This window comes from Phocoena sinus, chromosome 9 (genome assembly GCF_008692025.1).
Source record: "Phocoena sinus isolate mPhoSin1 chromosome 9, mPhoSin1.pri, whole genome shotgun sequence".
Lineage (NCBI taxonomy): Eukaryota > Metazoa > Chordata > Mammalia > Artiodactyla > Phocoenidae > Phocoena > Phocoena sinus.
The window spans coordinates 73,824,141-73,839,123 of NC_045771.1; the positions used below are offsets into that span (position 1 = coordinate 73,824,141).

Sequence of the window (14,983 nt, forward strand, 5' to 3'; positions counted from 1 at the left end):
CAGAACAGGACACCTAAAGAATGGCTGGAAAATAAAAAGAAAGCTAAGATTGTGTGGCATCATAGAAGCCAACTAAGAAAAGTACTACAAAAAGAAGAATAGATCATTTACGTCAATTGCTGTGGAAACCAGATGAAATTAGAGATTTCTACTTCCAGCCAAGATAGGTTAACAGGGACGAGATTTACCTTCCCGCTTGACACACCTAATAAACTAGAAAAAAGTATGTGAAACAGTTTTCTAACATTGGACATCAGGCATAACAAGACAGTGATCCCTGAGGAAAGGGAAACAAATGAAATGAATCTTATCATTGACCCAGGTTACTGTCAAGTTATAAGCCTAAGAGCTGGAATGGGAACCTAGGCAGAGCACAAGAGGCCAAAGTAGGCAGTCTTTAGAGCAAAGAAGTAGAGGGAAGAGAGCTGCTCAGAGAGAGAGCGTTCTCCTTTGCAGAGGTTCTCCCTGACTCTTCATCTGAGTACTAATTAGTGCATTTACTGAGAAAACTGACAAAGGCAAAGGAAAGTTTAAGAAGGAACAATTCTTGGAGCTCACAAAGGGCCAGGAATAGTTCTTATTAAACCAACCAAAGTGAGGAATCTCTAAATTCATGGGGAATTTAGTTGAATCTTAAGAAAAGTATTAACTCAGCGTAGGAAAATTATTCCCAGACCAAACTCAGCTCTGAGCCCAGCAAACAAGGCCCAACAGCAAATTTCAAAAGTATCAAACTGTTTCCAAGTAATTTAAATGTGTTCCAGAACAAGGTTCAATAATATGTATAAGAATTCAAAAATAACCAATGAGTAAAATTTACAATGTCTGGCATCTAATCAAAAATCTCCAGGCAAGAAAAACAGCAGGAAAATAGTACCCAAAATGAAGAAAAAAAATCAATCAATAGAAATAGACCCAGAAATGACATACTTGATAGAAATAGTAGGAACATTAAACAATTATTATAACTATATTTTATATGTTCCCAAAGGAGAGAGGGGACCAAAAATCATTTGAACAAATAATGAAAAAAATTTTCCAAATTTGATGAAAACTGAAAACCCACAGATCTAAGAAGCTCAATAGATTCCAAGCGCAAGAAACACAAGGAACACTACGCCAAGGCACACCATAGTCAAATTGCTTAAAAACAGTGATAAGAAAAATTATAAAGCATCCAGAGAAAATCATCACAATTTGTATAAAGGAAAAAACAAGAAATATCACAGAGTTCTCATTAGAAACAATGCAAACCATAAGACAATAGAGCAATATCTTTAAAGTAATGAAAGGAAAAAAACTCAAATTAGAATACTACCTGCAGAAAAATACCTTTCAAAAATGAAGGCAACATGCAGAATTTTTACGTAAAAGAAGGCTAAAACAATTTATCACCTGTAGATGTAGTGCAAACTACAAGAAATGTTAAAGGAAGTCCTTTAGGCAAAAGAAAATGGTACCAGGTGGAAATCTGAATCTATACAAAGGAATGAAGAGTATCAAAATGTTCTATCTAGGGGCTTCCCTGGTGGCGCAGTGGTTGAGAGTCCGCCTGCCGATGCGGGAGACACGGGTTCGTGCCCCGGTCTGGGAGGATACCACATGCCGCAGAGCGGCTGGGCCTGTGTGCCATGGCCGCTGAGCCTGCGCATCCGGAGCCTGTGCTCCGCAGCGGGAGAGGCCGCAGCGGTGAGAGGCCCACATACCGCAAAAAAAAAAAAAAAAAAAATGTTCTACCTATACAAAGGAATGAAGAGTATCAATAATGTTTTTTAAATAATCTACTTTAAAGAAAAAAAGCATTATAGTGTGGGGTAAAGGTAAAAATGTATAAAAACAATAGCCAAAAGACTGGAAATGGAAGTGTTCTATTCAAGGTTCTTAAATGGTATATACTATTATATTACTTGAAGGTAGACTGTAATGTTAGTGGCAGTCAAAGTATATTCCAGAGCAAAAAAGTTACCCGGGATAAAGAAGGTTATTTGAAAATTATAAAAGGATCCACCTATCAAGAACTGAAAAAAGAAACAGACAAATTCACAATTATATTCACAGATTTTAATACCCTCTCTTAAATATTGATAGAATAGGTAGATAAAAATTCAACTGGGATATAGATGACTTTAATAGCACTGTCAACTAACTTGACAACAACCAAGCTGACAACCAACTAACAGACATTTATGCAAGAATCCACCTATCAACAGAAAAATACACATTCTTTTCAAATGTACCTGAAACATTTACTAAGATAGATCATAACACAAGTCTCAACAAACTTTAAAAATTTCAAGTAATGCAAAGTATATTACCTGACCAAAATAGAATTAAATCAGAAATCAAGAATAAAAGTGAAAACAAACAAACAAAAAAAAAAAGAATAAAAGTGGCCTTGGAAATCTTGAAATATTTGGAAGCTAAATAACTCACTTCTAAATAATACACGATCAAAGAAGATATCAAAAGAGAAATTCAAAAGTATTTTGAACTGAATGAAAATAAAAACCAAACATAATCAAAACATGTGGTATGAAGATTAAAGTGGTACTGAGAAAGAAATTTATACTACTAATCACCTATATTATATTAAAAAGAAAGATCTCAAATGAATAAACTTCCCCTTTAAGAAACTAGAAAGGGGCTTCCCTGGTGGCGCAGTGGTTGAGAGTCTGCCTGCCGATGCAGGCGACACGGGTTCGTGTCCCGGTCTGGGAAGATCCCACATGCCGCGGAGTGGCTGGGCCCGTGAGCCATGGCCGCTGAGCCTGCACATCCGGAGCCTGTGCTCCGCAACGGGAGAGGCCACAACAGTGAGAGGCCCGCATACTGCAAGAAAAAAAAAAAAAAAAGAAACTAAAAGGAAGAAAATAATTATAAAGAAGAAACATCAATGAAATCCAAACCTGCTTCTTTGAGAACATCAATAAACTGAAAAGCTCTGGACTGACTGAGCAAATGAAAAGAGAGAAGACACAAATTACCAATATTAAGAATGAGAATGGTGATATCACTACAGATTCTACAGCTATTAAAAGAATAATAGGGCTTCCCTGGTGGCGCAGTGGTTGAGAGTCCGCCTGCCGATGCAGGGGACGCGGGTTCGCGCCCTGGTCCGGGAAGATCCCACATGCCATGGAGAGGCTGGGCCCGTGGGCCACGGCTGCTGAGCCTGCGCGTCCGGAGCTGCTCCGCAACGGGAGAGGCCACAGCAGTGAGAGGCCCGCGTACCGCAAAAAAAAAAAAAAAAAAAAAAAAAAAAAAAAAAAAAAAAAGAATAATAAAGTAATCTTATGGAAACTAATCCTACAACTCCAATGAAATGGACAAATTCTTTGAAGGACACAAACTACCAAAGCCTACTCAAGAATAAAATAATAGCTTGAATAATCTTATATCAATTAAAAATAAATTGAATTTGAAGTTAAAACCTTTTTCATAAAGAAAACTGAAGGCCCAGGTGGTTTTACTTGTGAATTCTATGAAGTAGAAAATTGAAGAGGAAGAAGATTCCATTCTGAGCACAATATTACTCTGATATCAAAATTAGAGCTATTACAAGAAAAGAAAATTATAGACAAATATCCTTTATGAAAACAGATGGAAAAATTGTTAACAAAATTTTAGCAAATCTAACCAACAATATATGAAAAGAATAATACATCATCACCAAGTAGGGTTTATCCAAGGAGTGCAAGCTTGGTTTAAAGTTCAGAAATTAATGTAATTTCCCTTACTAAAAATATAAAAGAAAAAACTATCTAATCATCTCAATCAAAGCAGAAAGCTCATTTGGCAAAATGCACCATCCATTCCTGATAACTCTCAGGAAACTAGGAATTTAAAAAAATTCCCTCAACCTGATAGAGGGAATCAACCAAAAATCTACAGCTGACAATATACTAAATGGTGAAAGATCAGGAATGAGGCAAGTATGTACACTTTCACCACTTCTACTCAACTGAAAGTTCCAGCCTGTGCGATAGGGCCAGAAAATAAAAGGCATACAGATAGAAAAGAAAGATATAAAACTGTCTTTATTCACAAACAACATAATTACAACATGATTATCATTCTGTGGAATCCACAAGAAAAGGTACTATGGTGTCACACCAAAAAAAGGTACTACAACTGATAACTGAGTTTGGCTGACAACTGATCAGAATATGTGATCAATATATAAAAATCAACTCTAATTCTATAATCTAAAAACAAAAAGTAGGAAAATGAAATTCAACAGTGTCATGTACAGTAGTATCAAAAATATTAAATACTTGGGGATAAATTTGATAAAGATTATAAGACCCCCACGCTGAAATATATAAAATATTACTAAGAAAAATGGAAGCAGACCTAAATAGAGAGAAATACCACGTATGTGAATTAAAAAATTCAATATTATTAAGATGTCAGTTCTCCCCAGATTGGTCTATAGGTTCAAGGCAATCCAGTAAACATCTTAGCAGGCTTTTTTGTAGAATTTGACAATCTGATTCTAGATGGAAATTCAAAAGGATAAAATGGGTAAAACAACTTTTAAAAAGAACAAAGTTGTAGGATTTATAATTCCTAATTCCAATTTTTAATACAAAGCTATAGTAATCAAAATAATGTGCTATTGGAACAAAAATAGACAAATAGATCAATAGAGCAGAATAGAGTGTCAAGAAATAGACCCACACACATATGGTCAACTGTTTAGACGAAAGTGGCAAAGGCAGTTCAATAGAGAATGTATAGTCTTTTTAAGAAATGATGCTGAAAGAATTACATATCTATTCAAAAGACTCATCCTCAATCCATACCTCAAAGCACAGATGAAAATTAACTATAAATGGAATACAGACCTTACTGAAAAACCTAAAGTTAGAAACTTTTCATAAGAAAATACAGTAGAAAATCTTCATTACTTTGAATTAAGCAAAGATTTCCTAGCTATAAACACCAAAAACACAATTCATAAAAGAAAAAAATTGATAAATTAGACTTCACCAAAATCCATAAAATTGCTATTTGTAAAACTTCTTTTTTTTGGCTGCACCACATGGATCTTAGTTCCCTGACCAGGGATCGAACCTGGACTCCAGCTGTGAAAGCGCTGAGTCTTAACCACTGGACCGCCAGGGAATTCCCTATAAAACTTTTTAAGAAATGAAAACATAGGCCATAAACTGGAAGAAAATATTTGTGTCACATATGTGATAAAGGACTGTGTCCAGAATATACAAAGAACTCCCAAAGCACAGTAATAAAAATACCAATAACCCAATTGAAAAATGGGCAGAAGATTTTAATAGACATTTTGCCAAAGAAGATATGCATATGGGAAATGAGCACACAAAAAAATGCCTAAAATCATTAGGCATTAGAGAAATGCAAATTAAATCATAACCGAGATGTCATGATACACCTGTTAGAATGATTATATCTAAAAAGACTGTACCAAGTATTGGTGATGATGTGGAGCATCTAGAACTCCACATTTTGTTGGTGGGAATAAAAAATTAGTAATCCCACTTCAGAAAATCATTTAGCAGTTTCTTAAAAAGTTAAACATATACCTACTATGATCCAGCCACTCCTTTTCTAGGTTTTTACCCAAGAGAAATGAAAGCATATGTTCACACAAAGTCTTGTATGTGGGTATTTATAGTAGCTTTATTTGTAATAGCCCCAAACTTGGAATGACCCAAACTTATGTCAACAGATAAATTTTGGTATATCCATACAATGGAATACTACTCAGCAATGAAAATGAATGAAATATTAATTCATGCAACAGAATGAATAAATCTCAAAGTAATTATGTTGAGCAAAAGAATCCAGACGAAAAGAGCACATACTATGTGATTCCATTTATTAAAAGAAAACTCTAGAAATTGCAAAACAATCTATAGTGACAGAAAACACATGAGTGGTTTTAGTGGAAGAGCACTGGCAGCTGAGCGGTATGGAAGAAACGGAATACAAAAGCAGGAGAAAACTTACAGGGGTAATGGATATGTTCATTATGTTGACTGTGGTGAAGGTTTCATGGGTGTGTAGTTATGTCTAAACTTTTCAAATTGTACATTTTAAATATGTGCAGCTTATTGCATGAAAATTATAATGCAATAAAGCTCTAAAATATATCAGATTAAATTTTTAAATCTTTAAGAGATTTGTTTAGCTTTTTTAAATGTTTTCATATCTCTTTACAAAATGCCTCTAATTTCATATATTTTTATATCAAATTCTGTTAAAACATGCTATAACCTGTAACACAGTTAGGTAGCACAGAGTCCTTCATGATTTTACTAAAAATTTTCATTTTGTTTTGATCCTATTTCATTTTATTCTTTTCTATCTTATAACTTTATTTAAGTAATACCCATTTTTTTCCATCTGTTTTATATTTTTAGAGGCAAAAGGGTAGATTATTCTGTAGGAGCAAGACAGCCCTCCTACATTTACTGGCTCTGTAATTTACTGGTGTTGTTCCTAGGACATGCTAAGCCTTCGTTTCCTTACAAAATGAGGTAATTTTATAAAGAATTTGACAAAAAAGAAAATCTGTGTTTAGTGCTTCACAAAGAGTTGGAATGGAACTTTTAAAATTTCTGTATATTTTGTTGGACAGTGACCTAACTGAAAAATAAGGCTCTTTATGATGTTAATCTTCAGAAAACTTCAGAAAGAAAGATAATAGGTAATCAAATTATTAAGTAACCCCAGGTTTAGCCAATCCTGAAAATAGACTTTAAAGGCTTTAGAATTTTAAAAGTTCTTTTGTTCAAACAATGGAGTTTCTATTATAGTTGCCAGACTAAAATTAAAGCAAGAATTATAAACTATTTTATAGTCTTTCCTGACGTCTTTCTCTGGTTATTAGGTTCATAAATGCCATTACTTCAAGAGTGAATGCCGTGAGGAAGTTTTAACACATGAAATGCCTAGTAGTTCGCTGTCTACTTGCCTATTCAAAATAATTACTCACTACAAAATTGTTCATAAGATTTTTTAAGTTTCTGAAATAAATCCTCTACATATTCCAGACAAGAGTAAGGGGAATTCACCATTGTGTTATTTATCCTCTGATTATTGTGACCACTACCTCCCCATAGCACCCTCCATGGATCCCAGGAAAGACTGGCAGATACCAGAGCTACTTGCAGTGTTCTTTCTCTGTATAAGATCTGGGATTTTGCATAATATTATCCTTCCTTTTATAATAACATCAGCAACAGCTAACATTTATTGGGTACTTACTGTTTGCAAATACTGAGTTAAGCTTAATTCTAAAAACAATCCTCAGGCTTCCCTGGTGGCTCAGTGGTTAAGAAACCACCTGCCAATGCAGGGGACACAGGTTCAAACCCTGGTCAGGGAAGATCCCACACGCTGTGGAGCAACTAAGCCCATGCACCACAACTACTGAGCCTGTGCTCTAGAGCCCACGAGCCACAATCACTGAAGTCCACACACCTAGAGCCATTGCTCTGCAATGAGAGAAGCCACAGCAATGAGAAGCCCACGCACCGCAATGAAGAGTAGCCCCCACTCACCACAACTAGAGAAAGCCCATGCGCAGCAACGAAGACCCAACGCAGCCAAAATTAAATAAATAAATTTAATAAAATAAAATAAAAACAATCCTCTACTCAGCCATAAAAAGGAATGAAATAATGCCATTTGCAGCAACATGGATGTACCTAGAGATTATTTTACTAAGTGAAGTAAATCAGACAGAGAAAGACAAATATCATATGATATCACTTATATGTGGAATCTAAAAGAATGATACAAATGAACTTATTTACAAAACAGAAACAGACTCACAAACTTACAGTTACCAAAGGGGAAAGGTGGGCGGTGAGGGATAAATTAGGAGTTTGGGATCATATACTCATATACTCACTGCTATACATAAAATAGATAATCAACAAGGACCTACTGTATAGCACAGGGAACTCTACTCAATATTCTGTAATGACCTATATGGGAAAAGAATCTGAAAAAGAATGGTTATATGCATAACTGAATCACTTTGCTGTACACCTGAAACTAACACAACATTGTAAATCAACTATCCTCCAATATAAAATAAAATTTTTATTTTAAATCCTGTAAGATAGGAACTGATACCTTCCTCAGAAAGATGAGGAAACTGAGGCTTGGTGATTGTAAATAATATGTTCAGATATTGCAACATTTAACTTACAAATAGGAACCCCAAAACAAGCTTTTCACCAAGATATTAGAAAAATATTTCCATAAATAAGTTACAAAGCTAGAAAATTTTCAAGCTTAAAATGCTAGAAAAACTTTTATCTTTGTCTCTGCTTAGTTCCTATCTAGATTTTGTCCTATGCTAGAGCATGATATGCAATCCAGTTTAACAAGTGTAAAGGAAAATATGCCTGTCATTTCTTCTGTGAGTCTTAGCTCTCAGAACATGTGGGTTAATTTGTACTTTTTTAATGATAGTGACTGAGTGAAATGCGAAAAGGTGATAAGTTGCACAAATAGTCACTTTTGTGTAAAAATTATTTTATGTTTTGAGATCTTTATCAGTAATATGGGCAGTAAAATTTTTCTAAGAAAAATTCTACTTTCTATTCTGTTACCTATTTGACATTTTACATTATAGATTTATTCGAGATTGGCTAACTTCTCTAGGTTCCATTATGCTCTCAAACTGGGGTTATAACCAAGGTATTTTATTTATAGACAAGTCTTCCTGAAGTTTCTCTTTAAAAAATTTTTTAATTAAACAAGTCTGAATGGCCTTCTGTGGTTCTGGGGACATTGGCTTCTGTTCTAAATGGAACTGTTCATCCAGTATTTTCCATCATCTTTGCAAAAATTGTAACTGTAAGTAAAATTTATTTGCTAATATTTTTAACAATTTTAAACAAAGTGTAACCTGAGAGAACAGACTTGGTATACTTTGACCCAGCAAGGGGAAAATTGGGACGTGTAGTAGGTCACCCCTAGTGTGGAATCCATGATAGAAAGGTTAACTAATGTTCTCAGGGGATAAGCCAGCCTCTATTGTGAAGTGTTTGGCTGGACCTTGTTGACTGGGCAATCAGTAAAGAAATTGCTTTGTTTTCTAATTCTGACTCCAGTGCTGTATCAGCATTCCAAAGCACTGAAGTAATAAAAGAGACAAATACGACCACTCTTTCTTTCAACTGGTCTGAACAATGGCCATTTTTTATTACCAGCCAGCTCAGAGAGAGGAAATAATGAGAGTTTGGGATTGTGCTGGGGAACCCAGGAGAGCTGATGAATTCATGGATCTTATTAGAGCCACCTTAAGTCTTCAGTCTCCTGGACTGTTGCTACACTGTGTCAACATAGATGCCAGTATATGTATCACTACTAATTTTAGGAACAATTTCTGGAGAAATTTATAAAGGTCTCATATTGCAGGTAGTACTCTGAATAGAGGAATATCAAGAAACCTGAGTTATGAGAAGTTATTAGAAATAATAACTCAATCAGAAAACTAATTTCAATAGTTTCTTTGAAAATATGTGGTGATATTAATAGCAGATAGCGGACTCATTTGTCTGATCCTATATTTACATAGCTTAAGTGAGAGAATTAAGAGTGAATTATTTTTTTTATTGAAGTAGTGAATTTTTTTTTATGTAATGAATGTAAAGGATAGAATAATGGTGCATCTTTTCCCCAGAAATGTGTGGAAATTACTATGTTGAAATTCATTTTTAAAATCCTGATGAATAGACATTTTAGTTTTTTCTCCTTCTTTTATAATATATTCTCCTCTAATCACCTGATTTAAAAAATCTATTCCTTTTCAGATGTTTGAAAATGATGATAAAACCACATTAAAGCATGATGCAGAAATTTATTCCATGATATTTTTAATTTTGGATATTATTTGCTTTGTCAGTTATTTCATTCAAGTAAACTTTTAATGAATTAAACAAATATGTACGTGATTACTGTTTTATGTCATCCTATTTGAGTTAAAAAAGGTAACTAAATATAATAACTAAATAAAATACAAATATGTAAATATAGTAACTAAATGTTTCAAAGAAATAGATAAGACAGTTCAAAATAAATGCAGATTTTTGTTTGTTTGTTTCTTTTCCAGGGATTATTTTATGGCAGAGCAGGAGAAATTTTAACCATGAGATTAAGACACTTGGCATTTAAAGCCATGTTATATCAGGTCATTGTTTAGTTGGGCTTTTTTCTTATTTTATTTTAAATGTGTTTTAAAATAGTCTAGCTTTTAGTTTTTCTTCACATCAATTTCTTGACATAAGCTTTCCTTTGATCATTTAAAAGCATCCTTTTTTGTGTACCAAGCAGCAACTGTATTAGAATTCTTGTACTGTATTTTCTAACAGAAGCAAGTCCAAAATTGTTATGTTCAAAAATGCAGTTTATAGAAAACAAGGTTTAGAGTCCACTCCCTGTTCCTTGCATTTATCTTGATAAATCTCTTTTAATGTAGTTGTTCTAGAATCAGAATGGAGGCTAAATTAAAACTGAAAAGGCGTGTTAAGAACTACAGTATCTTGGGAAACATGTTTAAAAAGAGTTAATTTCTATAGTTCTCATCCATCTGCACAGTTTAAGTTTTTTCATTGCTGACTTCTTAAGGCAGCCATTCTCTGAATTCAGATAACATCAGTCTAGCTGGCAGGTTGGCTTGCCACAGCTGATCATTCACACCTGTGAAATAACTAAAACTAGGTGTATCAAATAGTAATCTTGAAAAGTGAGTCTTGGGGGCAAATGGCAGGAATGTCTCAGACTGGCACCTCTAAAATTCTTTCAGAAGGCCAAGGTATATTGGGTTACCCTGAAAGCCAGTAATCATTTGAAGCCCTTTGCCACACTTTCTGTCACCAGAGCTCACCGTGTAGGGGCAAATAGCTTCCTGCCAGGGTCATTTCTTTTCAAAAGTAGAGTTACTGTCACTCCAGCCGAGTTGTCAAAACCAGTTTTTACATCTTGTGACTTTTAGCAGTAGTGCTCAAAGGACTGCTGAGTAAACAAAACTCCTCCGCCTTTATGTGCTCTTAGAGGACAGCAAGATATAAAATGAAGCGAGTGGGACGTTTCCCATAGCAACTTAATGCTCTGAAGCAGTTGGTGCCTAACTGCTTCTCTCAAAAAGGTCCTGTCAGAGACAACTGCCGACACTCCTTAATCCAGAAAAACAAAAATCTACTTGAAGGGTCATAAAATGATTTAATGACTGCACATCTTGTCTCACTCACATTAAGCTTGTACTTTTGGGGGGGTTTTATGAACAATTTATGTCTTTACCTCAAATCTTTGATGAAATTAGGTGGGATTTTAATTAACTAATACTATGTTTCACACAACAATTTTGGTCATTTTTGTTTTTTGTGTATTTATGTTTTTACACATTCAAGGACATTTATTTTCAATTTTCAGGAACTTTTGAAAATGTTTCCTGAATGTCTTAAATAAAAGAGTATAAACTTTAACTTTTCCAATCATTACTTTGAACTTTCTTTCTAGAGGATTACAGGATGCTTTGGTGGAGGAGTCCCAATGCCACAAGCCAGTTAAACCAGTGAATATTGTTAATCAGATATCCTGATGGCTGATACTGGATCTTACTCCTTTGCCTAGCATTAGCCACGTGAACAGTAGGACAGTAACTTTCTTGGATTAAGTAGCTTCTGCCCATAAGAATACAGCAATCTGTAAACCATAAACTCTTCTTCAAAACACATAGAAAGACAAACAGACAGAAACTCTGTGCTATTCAGCAGATGTTATTAAATTCTCCCATAAATTCACCTGAGCCCCTTTCAGCTTACCATTTGTTTTCCCTCTTCATTCTTTAACACTCTTTTTGCTTATTTGCTTTCTTAAATTGAAAGAAAAGAGTAATGTATTTGGCCTTTTCTCAATAAATGTCTTAACGAATTTCACTTTTCTCTGTAGTAAGGGAAGTTCATAATGTACAGTTTCGCCCTAACTCCTATTACCTGTTTGGTTTTTTTTTTCCCTAAGATAAGATATTTTAAGTCTTAGAAATCATGCTGAAACTTGCAGTGCTTTTATAACCATTTTGAAACCTCAGTTGAAATAGAGGTATTTATGGAATCAGGTGTGGTCTTTTTGTAGGTATAAAATCTCTATTTTATTTGATGACTTGAGATCCCTCCAGTTGAAAAGAATGTTCTAATTGTTGCTGACTTCAATGGTTATAAATAATCCATTGCTTATTGTGTTTAAAGCTAAATTTATATTTCTTAATGATAAATATTGACCTATAAATCTATTAGGTTTTTTAAAAGATATGAAGTTTTTTTTTGCCTATTTCTCTCTAAATTGGATTGGCTAGGGCTTCTGTGGAGGGTCACTAAATCATAAGATGATGGCATTAGTGGAGATCACTAAGGAATCTCAAAAAGCTACTTCCAAAAGGATTTGAGGTAACAAATCCTGAAGCAGGAAAAACATGTCAGGAAACTCAGCTGTAACGTTTCAGTTAGATGGGAGGCAGAACAGGATAGTTGATTAAAAACTCTGGTATCTGGTTGCCTAGGTTTAAATCCTGGCCTCAGTTCTTTCCAGCTATGTGGCCTTGGGCAAGTTACTTAATCTCTCAGTACCTCTGTTTCCTCATATATAAAATATGGATAGTCATAGTATCCATCTCATAGAGTTGTGATGATTAAATGAGAAAAGACATACCACGCACTTATGATAGTGCTACTGTAATTTTTTATTTCTAATAGAATTATTGGCAGGAAAAAAATGGATTTACTAGTATCAGAAAACCTGCTAGCCTAGCTTATAATCATTTTACCATCAGGAAGAGAAGAAGCAAGCTAATTTTTACTCAATACCAGCTGTGCTCCAGAAACTCTGCTAAGTGTTTTAGCATATAATGCCTATGGTGGAAAACAATCTCTAGAGTGCATAATTGCTGACTTGTTGAAAAGCAGTTTTGGATATCTTGCTGACTGAACATCAGAGAAAGACTAAGACTAGTCATATATGTATCCTTTGCCTTGCGTATTATAGCAATTACTATACTATAGAATCAGGAATGTAATAGTAAGTGATAAATTCTTTTTCTACATTTTTACTTTATATTGTATCTAGAAATTCTTTGTGTATTCCATGTCATGTTGAAATATAGAAAGAATTATGCAATGTAAAATATATATATATATTGGGGCTTCCCTGGTGGCGCAGTGGTTGAGAGTCCGCCTGCCGATGCAGGGGATGCGGGTTCGAGCCCTGGTCCGGGAGGATCCCACGTGCCGCGGAGCGGCTGGGCCCGTGAGCCATGGCCGCTGGGCCTGCGCGTCCGGAGCCTGTGCTCTCCAACGGGAGAGGCCACAACAGCGAGAGGCCCGCGTACCGCAAAAAAAAAAAAAAAAAAAAAAATATATATATATATATATATTTTAGTATACAATAAAAAACAGGTAATGTCTTCTAGATCAAGAGTGCTGTAGTTACTGTCATTGCTGATGTGTGTTCATGGTATGTTAGGCTCTTGACTCGGGTTGTATTCTCAAAGTGGCTACTGTGTAGTGCATATCATGATCTCTATAAGATGCCCTTCGGGTGTCTAGGACCCTAAACTCTTTGGGACATCTTTCCAATCCAGGGATTTAAAGAGTAGTGATGTCATGCCAGGGTTGTAATTCCCCTGGCCGCTGCCGTATTCCTCCACGGGGGCTTCCTTCTCACACAACAGCATGACTAATGCACAGCCTTCTATCTCTCTTGCTTTTGTTTCCTTAGTTGGCAAAAATGTGTAACCTGGGCATCAGGGCCCTGGCTGGGTTGTAGTAAGCCAACAGTCCTTTTGCTCTTCACTCACTAAAAATCAGTCATTTTTTTGGAGACAGTCTGCATGTAGTTTAATCCACAAGAGATATAACTAGTTTGAGTGCATGGGAGGAAACAGTCAATAACTAATAAAAGGAAATCAGCATTCCTCAAGTTGAGAGGTGCTAAGAAGTGCTATCTCTATTTGCTGTTGAAAATGAAATTGGTTATAACATTAGGCTTTTATTGCTTGTATTTTTGACCTGTCTCCTTCAAATTGCATGCTTTGTGGCTGCAGGGTTTTTACAGCAGCCTTTCTGCATCTTTAGCTTCCCACAAGGCCCAGTACTTATAAGATCTAAGGGGGAATATGAAGTGTCAGGGAAAATCTCACCTATCTGGGTCCTGAAGAGAAGGAGACAGACTTATTTTTTATCATTTATATGTTTAGACAGAAAGGTTTGGAAATATTTCTAAACTGTGTTGTGCATTACTTTACTTTTTAGGTAAAATCTGCTCTCCACGAATTACTTGTGGAGTAAAATTACAAATTATTTTGTGGTTCGAAATGACCATTTTAAACATTGATTATTATACAATATTGCAGCATGGTAATGAGTCCAAGCTGTTGGGCTTAAGTTCTTCAGTTTGTATCTAAATATAGATCTTTGTGAAGTAAGAAACAAAAGTTATTTGATCCATAGTTTTTACAAGAATTAAGTGCCTGTGAGTAAGGAGGCAGGCAAATGGCTTCTAAGTTAATGTAGCAAAATCGCAAGTCAGAAAAGGATCTTTTTGATGACCATATGTTAATTCCCTTTTTTCTCTAGGATATCTCCTGGTTTGATGGTAAGGAAAACAGCACAGGAGCCTTGACAACAATATTAGCCATAGATACAGCACAACTTCAAGGAGTACGTATATTGCTTTTATTTTTAATTAATTAATTTATTTATTTTTGGCTGCGTTGGGTCTTCGTTGCTGTGCGCGGGCTTTCTCTGGTTGTGGAGAGCGGGGGCTACTCTTCATTGGGGTGCGTGGGCTTCTAATTTCGGTGCCTTCTCTTATTGCGGAGCATGGGCTTTAGGCTCGCGGCCTTCAGTAGCTGTGGGGTGCGAGCTCCAGAGCTCAGGCTCAGTAGTCATGGCTCAGGGGCTTAGTTGCTCCACAGCATGTGGGATCTTCC

At 35.4% G+C, this 14,983-nt stretch overlaps 1 protein-coding gene across 1 annotated transcript in view; it reads left to right on the forward strand.

Annotated features, from left to right (window-relative positions):
• ABCB5 (ATP binding cassette subfamily B member 5) overlaps positions 1–14,983 on the forward strand; it is a 109,059-nt gene that overhangs the window by 56,760 nt on the left and 37,316 nt on the right. The window contains 4 exon segments of the mRNA XM_032643026.1: positions 8,710–8,853; positions 9,813–9,917; positions 10,112–10,189; positions 14,628–14,711. Coding sequence (XP_032498917.1) covers positions 8,710–8,853; positions 9,813–9,917; positions 10,112–10,189; positions 14,628–14,711 — 411 coding nt within the window.